Consider the following 7817-nt stretch of genomic DNA (forward strand, 5'->3'; position numbering starts at 1 on the left):
CAAATTTTTACTAAAAGCTTCTGACGAATCGAGATTCCTCTTGTAAAAAATTTAGAATTTTTGATAATGTGCAAATAACTCTGCTCGACTATTTTTACAGATGTTTGCGTCCTGAAAACTGAAAACGGGGTACTGCAAAGATGATGTTAGTTACCCAGGTAAGACAAGTACTAAAAATTCAAATTTTTTTTTCATAAATTACCGATACTGTACAGATCAACTCTGTAAAATTTCAGAATTTTTTGAAATTTATAAATACGTTTTCTATACTATTTTTTTCTGTTAAACAAACATTAAACTTTATGAAAATACTTTTTACTATGCAAATCTAATTGAATTATGCTAAATTAATCTAATTATGCTAAATATACAATTTATACTATATGAATTCCTAAATTGAAGTAATCTAAATTAAATATTCTATCACCTAATTAATTTAGAGCGGGTGTGGCGCCATTGAAAAAGCACGCAACACGTAATTATTTATATATCGTTGTTTGTGTTACGTATCTTTTGCAAATCTTATTTAGCCTATTAAATATTGGTTAGTATATTGGCTAGAAAGGTATCAATCCTACTCTAAATAATTAAGTGATGATGATAGAAATTTCTAATCTAAATTACTCTAATGGATGCAAGTAAAAGATGTGGCTAAGTAATAATTAATATATGGTTGATTTGATTTGAGATTTAAACTATGCATAAACTAAACTAAATTAAATATATGAATATGAATCAAGAGAGAGAATATCTTGGGAGAGATTAATCCACCAAAATCATAGAATTAGTCTAATAGATCTACCTATCATGCTTAATATAAATCACCAATAGAAACTCACCATACCTACAAACCTTATGCTCATAACCATGATGATAATATGTGGCTTTCAACGTGCTTTCTATTTTTCCATCAAATACTTCTTCAATCTCCAATAATATCTTCTATCTAACCAAATTGTGTTTTAGGTGGCATTCAATATACAACTCTAGGTGCCATGGAAAATTCACATGTGGCATTAACCATACAACTAATTGAGGTGCCATAAAGAATCCAATCATCACACTAGAACACTAAAAACTAGAAGAAAAGAATCTAGGGTTTGTGGTATTTGGCTCTACACAATCATGAATTACCCTAAAACCTCCTAACCTCCACAGGAGCATTAGATCAATGGACGAATAAGAAGAAACTCAATGAGGGATTTAAACTAAAATATGATAGAAGAAGAACTAAACTAAAACATACAAAAAAGGCTTCATCTCCCCTCCTAAGACAAGGGAGATTAGCCCCTCATAATATGCTATGAACACAATATGAAAAGGAATAATCTTTATAGCTATTAATGGTGAAAAGGTCTGAACTTTCTTCTCTTTTAATTCTAGATCTAAGATGCAAACACTAAATTTCCTAGATGATGTAAACTGAGGTTTTTGTGCCTTATATATTGGCTTACATGCTCGTCTGGATAGAGATCCGAATCCTATGTTTATTTGGTGTCAAACTCTCTGTAATCTTTCTAGAAGCAATCCTGGAAAAGTTAAATTCGGTTGGACCAAATTTGGATGTGGCCCACTTTACCCTGCAGACTATTTCCCAAGCTGCAGCTTCTGACAGCTTTCAGTTTCCTAATTCTTGTGAAACTCTAACTTCTTTTCCATGTTGATCTCATCTTCCTATGAAGTCAAAATTAAGGATTTGAGATCAGATTGAAGACTCTTCTAACTCAATTATTATCCTCTTTTCCAGTCTGATTAGGCTTGGCACTTATGGAGACAAATATGACGTTTTTTCCCTATGCCTTTAGCTGTAATTCCCAGTGACTCCTTTTTGACTTGTTTGACTTCTTTTCCATCCATATTTCATATTTAGGTTCTTTGACCTACAAAAACTCAAATTGTATCATATTAGAATATTTAAATATAAAATGGAGACTAACATACACATAATTGGTTATAAATCATTACTTTTGAGCACTTATCAACGGCAGACAAAAGGAAAATGACGATATCTTTTGCTTCAAGCATTGCAAACAACCCACCAATTCCATTTCCAAGTTTGGACTCTAGACTATATGGTACATCGGTCATTGCCTCGTCAATGGAAGGTATTGTTCTCTTGAACACACCTTATGAAAGATACCAACAGTTTTACATATGCAAACCAACGACTAGAAACGTTTATAGCCTAAATAATCCTAGGAACAAATTCTACACTGAAAGTGTGGGCATGGTGGTGAATTTTGTGGAACCTTTGCGATTCAAAATTGTTAGGATTTCAATACCGAGGTACGATTCTGTCCGGCCTTCCCGAGAGAACAACAGGAAATTATGTATCTATCATCATGTTGAATTATTTGATTCCCAAGTTGACAAATGGAAAAGGTTGGACGATCTGGAGTTATCTGTTAATAATCCTGAACACATTAACCCGAAGGCCGGAGTTGTTGCAAATGGAATTCTGCATTGGTCTCTTTGGCATGCAGGAATATTGGTTTTTAACATTCGCCAGGAACAATGGACAAGGATTAGCCTATCGGAGACTGAACGTCCATTTGAAACTTACAAGCTGTTTCTCTATGATGGCTTTGTAGCTGTTATGTTTTCCTTGTGGCCAGTGGGCAACACATTTACTCAAAAAATATTTGAACTGTGGGTTTTGTAGCAGTACGAGAACAGCCAGTGGAGTGAACCCAGGAAGTTTATATTGTATGATAGTTTCCACCATGCAAATTTCGTCGACGTACTACCATCAAACATTGAAGTTTTCAGTTGAAACAACAAGCTTATATGGTACAGTTTCATGGAGAATAAGGTCCTATCAGACCAAATAATCCCATCAAGTGGCATTCAGTCCATTTTTCCATTCCTGTCAGATTTTACCGAAATCCAATTTAACTAGTCGTTTATATATGTAATTATTTATTTCCTGTTAGCCAGTACGTTTTAATAGACAAGGTACTTATGTATCAAGAGCAGGAAGCACTGCATTGTGTTATGGTTCTGTTAAATTATTACTTATTAAATTAATGTCATAGTTATGAGCTATGAACAATGAGTGTTCATAGTCCATATTGTACGTACTATGAACTACAAACACTAATTGTTCATACCTCAATATGATCTATAAACACTCATTGTTCGTACCTATTTGGGGTATGAACAATCAATGTTCATACCTCACTGTATAAGCTGTGCACAACACTATATAACAGAGAAAGTTTATATACAACAATGTATAAGCTGTGCACGACACTGTATAATTTTTGGAAATTTTTTCGGAAATTCATGCAGTGGTTGCTCAGGTGGACAATGTATAGCGTTTTGCAGTCTCGCTTTTACATATCTATTTTTACTTTTTAGATTGTATTCCATTATTGTGATAGTATTTGCCTTATTGCTATGAAATTCACCTCCCTTCAGGGGAAGAATGTTTTTGTAGAAAGTACCAGAGGCATGTGCAGTGCGACACTACACTGCTAGTGTATCACTGAGTACCATATTTGAAACATTGTTGGGGAACAAAAGAGAACAAAAATCTCATTGGTGTATCTTCTTTAAACATTTAAAATAGAAATGGAGTATGATGGTCAATATATAAGAAACTCTACATTGTTATCGCGAAATGGTATGCACATCCCAAGTAACACCATGCCAAAAAGTACAAGGGAACAAAGATCAGTACAACTTTCCTTTCTAAACAAGCTAGACTTCTTGCTCCATCAGAAGTATAAAATAGTTAAAAGTCTCAAAAAGATCTATGCACAATAGCCAACTGACTTACCGTGAAGAGGCAGTGACTAACAAACCTCACTAGCCAATTTCACCAAATGGGAAGAAAACACACAATTTGATATGGCAATGCAATGGACAAATGAGATGGACAATATTCTTATCAATACATTCCATAACAAGCTACTTCTATGTGGATAGAATGAGAATGGATTTCTTCCAATACCAAAAGAGCGTGCAAAGGATCAACTTGACTATTAGTCATGTAACAAATGAAGACCTTACGATGGATAACACACAGTGAAGACCTAGCGCCTAGACTGATTTTTAGAACAGTGAACATATTCCATTGCCAAATGCCTTGCTGCCCATTTTGCTAGTTCATGGGCTTGGCTATTAAGATTCCTAGGAATCCAAAAGAAGTTACAGGGAGAACAACTATCTAGAACACTGATGGTGGCCTTGACAACCGCTTGCATCCTCCAAATTTTTCTCTAGTTTAGTAATCTCGGGATCACTGGCGGCAATCTCCTTGTAGTCGACAAACTTGATCCCTTCTTTCTTTCCCAGCATCGCCCCTACCTCAGCAGCCATGTACTCAGCCTCTTCAGGAGATCCCGCACTGAACTCCTTGCAAGCTATTGCCACTATCCTCCCATCTCCATCCCATAGAATGGCTCCATCAGCTCCTTCCCTAGTATCCCTGTAATTTGGTTCATTGTGCCTCCCAAAATTTCAATATCGCAGTCCTCCTTCCACAAAACTGCCAAGCCCCTTTACTACCATCAGCATCCACACAAAAGCTTCTCCCATATTTAATCATCTTCCCTACAGCTGCAATCCTTCTACTACCCACCTTTGTTTCCGCTAAACATATAACATCCGGCTCGTGTTTTCGGATGTGGCCCTCTAGAGATCGAACTGCCGTGTTGGTGCCAATCCCACGACAATTCCAAGCCATCATTAAAACAGAGGAGGCTGTTGAGGAATATCGATAGTAAAAGTCCCCCCAATTTGCACTTTCCAGCTACCTTCTCCTAGCTTTTCGAGAATCTTGGCTTGGGGTAACTCCTTAGTGTACTGGAACATATCAGATTCGCAGTCCTCCCATGGTTCGTCCTCCTCAAACTCCCCCTCTTGATTCATCCAGGTATCAGGATTATCCTCCGTCTCACTATTACTCTCCTCATCACTTGTGCAAAGATTGATGACAGTAACCATTTTTACCTTTGTTTCCTGAAAAGATCCTATTTTACCTGTGAAAGCCAAGCTTTTAAAATTCCACTCATCCTTTCCATAGTCCACCACCGAGATTTTGTCATCTTCTGTTGCATTCTCTCTTTTCACCCTGGTTTCCAGAAGAGCGCGCCTGATCACTGTTTCATTATTTATCTTTTTCTCTCTCCTTGTGTATCTCCGCTTCCATCTCGTATTTTCTTCAATCTGATTACTATCACCCAGAGGGAAAGGGCATTAGAGATCCTTGATTTCCGAAATTCTCACCATGATTCTTAGAAAATCAAGATCAAAGCTCAGAAACGAAGTGAATTTTCTCTTTTCTGGTTTAGGATAAGATAAAGAAACGTACCGTTGGTGCATTGAAAACGGAACAAAATGACTTGAGATGAGTGCCTGGCTATCTTTCCTGGGGATACTCAAACCGTTTCCAATTCCCAGTGAGGGGGCAACTAGTCCACTGCTCCTGTTCATTTTCCTTGGCCACTTACCATTCGCCCAGAATTCAAATAGACTCCCAAAAGATGAATCATGTATGCACAACATACTTTGGGCACTGAAAATGGAACAAAATGACCAGTGAGTGCTTCTTGGCCGGTTCCTGAAGCGAAAGCCCAGCTCCAGCCCAGGATGAAGAGTTCCCTCATCCTACATTTCTATCATTTCTATCAAGGGCTTGTGAGCTTGTATCCATATTCCGATATAGGGAGTGTAAATAGAAACATACCGGAAAGTAGCTATGAATAGTGATTGTTATTAGTTTGGTAGCTATGAATACTCATTGTTCATAGTTACGAGCAATGAACAATGAGTGTTCATAGTCCATATTATACGTCCTATGAACAATCAATGCTCATAGTCATGAGCTATGAATATTCTTTGTTCATATGACAATTGGACTATGAACATTGATTATATACTATTTGATTTCAAAAGCCAATTTGTTTTTCATTCGAATATATTGGTTCACTTAACTCGACTTGTATGCTTATTAATTAGATATGGCAATGCAATGGACAAATGAGATGGATAGTGTTCTTATCAATACATTCCATAGCAAGCTACTTCTAGGTGATAAGAATGAGAATGGACTTCTTCCAATACCAAAAGAGCGTACAAAGGATCAACTTGACTATTAGTCATGTAACAAATGAAGACCTTACGATGGATAACACGCAATATTGTTAGTGTAACTATACAACAAGGATTTGAATGGACTTATGACAAACAGAAGATCATAACTAGCAGCGAGGTTTGGGATCAAGCAATAGCACAAAATCCGAATATGGGAAAGTACAACTTTAAAATCTCAACTTGGTAGGGCTTTTCTTAGGAGGTTAATTCGGTCAACTTTGATCCCATATATTATTCGCTTATTTTATAAACTATGATATAAAATTGATTCAGGATATAAATAGCAATAAAGTAAGCCAATAAATTTTAGTCACTAGTATAGTAGTAAACTAGTAATTAGGGGGTGTGCATGGGTACCCAATTATCCAAACCCGAACCAGAACCGAAACCGTTTATAGCGGTTCTGGGTCCTAAAATGTTAGACCCATTTAAAGTGGGTCTTTAAGAACCGAACCGATAAAGAACCGAAACCGATAGAACCGAATAGTAAAAAACCGATGGGTACCGGAACCGAAACCGGAACCGATTAGTATGATTTTGATATATAGAATTTAGTATTATATTACACTAAATAAAGGCAAACCCAAACATTATTATTATATATAGTCTATATTTGTTAGGTGTAAAATTATACTAAATATATATAACATTTAGCATAATAGTGAATGTGTGTTATTAAATGCATCTTTTATAATATTACATTAAATATGTGTATTATAAATAATGTTTACATGTCTACGTCTACACGTATAGTCGTATACTATGAATTAACTAATGCACTGTCTATATTAACTAATGCATGAACGTGTACGTGCTTGATATATTACATGTATATATATTGGATAACGAATACGTGCAATGCTAACTAACAATTGTGGTACATGTGGTATTTATTCTATATATGACGCATTACGTATAGTATAATATACACATGTTCGATTTAAAATATACACATACGTATAATGTATGAGAATGTATTTAAAGTTTTTAGATAACTTTCAAATACTATTATTGAATTTAGGACAATTACTTCTTATGAGAGGACAAAAATATCGATGACAAGTGTTATAGTCACCGTAAACCAACTTTTATATCGGTTATATAACTAAAAAAAAAAAATTTAGCAATAAAAATGTGGAACCGACTTAATTAATTGGTATGGGTTCGGGTTTTCAAAATATAAGAAAAAAACCGAAAGGAACTGGAATGGATTATTGAAGAGACCGAGTTCGTTCTAGGAGCGAACTGCCTACGTATCTTTCTCTCGATTTTGGGGAGAGAGAAGAATCAGGTCTAGCGTAGTTCATAAGAGAGGTATTTATAGATGGTGAGAGGGAATCTCCACCCACCACGTGTAAAGTACAACACAAATGTATGGTGGAGATTAGGGAGGCATGTGAGAACTGTCCTTGTAGGTCTGCTGTGATGATGGGGATTAGTAGCATGGGTTAGTAGCTTGCGGCCGTGGTCAGTAGTTGGCGGCAGTGATTTGTGCATGTGCATCTTTGTTCATGATTGCTTCTAGAAGGTAAGCTAAACATAGACCTAGAAAACACAAAGAAAAATAAAGTAGATTTTGTGAAAGTTATGTGGGAAATATTTAGAGTTGTGGAATGTGTCAAACTCAGTCGCTCTTTAGATTGAAACTAGTTATTGATTCAAGTCGGCTAACTGAAGCATGAACTTTGTTTGAGTAGATTTGTTGTTGGCTTAGTTGA

General features: G+C 36.0%; 1 protein-coding gene across 1 annotated transcript; it reads left to right on the top strand.

Annotated features, from left to right (window-relative positions):
• Nucleotides 1-1999: 1999 nt before the first annotated feature.
• Nucleotides 2000-2662, top strand: LOC147482268 (uncharacterized). Its single transcript, XM_086579256.1, has one exon. It carries the CDS (start codon nucleotides 2000-2002, stop codon nucleotides 2660-2662), a length of 663 nt encoding a protein of 220 aa, XP_086435382.1.
• The last annotated feature ends 5155 nt before the right edge of the window (nucleotides 2663-7817 follow it).

The sequence above is a fragment of the Coptis chinensis genome, chromosome 8, assembly GCF_015680905.1.
Source record: "Coptis chinensis isolate HL-2020 chromosome 8, ASM1568090v1, whole genome shotgun sequence".
In the NCBI taxonomy this organism is placed as follows: domain Eukaryota; kingdom Viridiplantae; phylum Streptophyta; class Magnoliopsida; order Ranunculales; family Ranunculaceae; genus Coptis; species Coptis chinensis.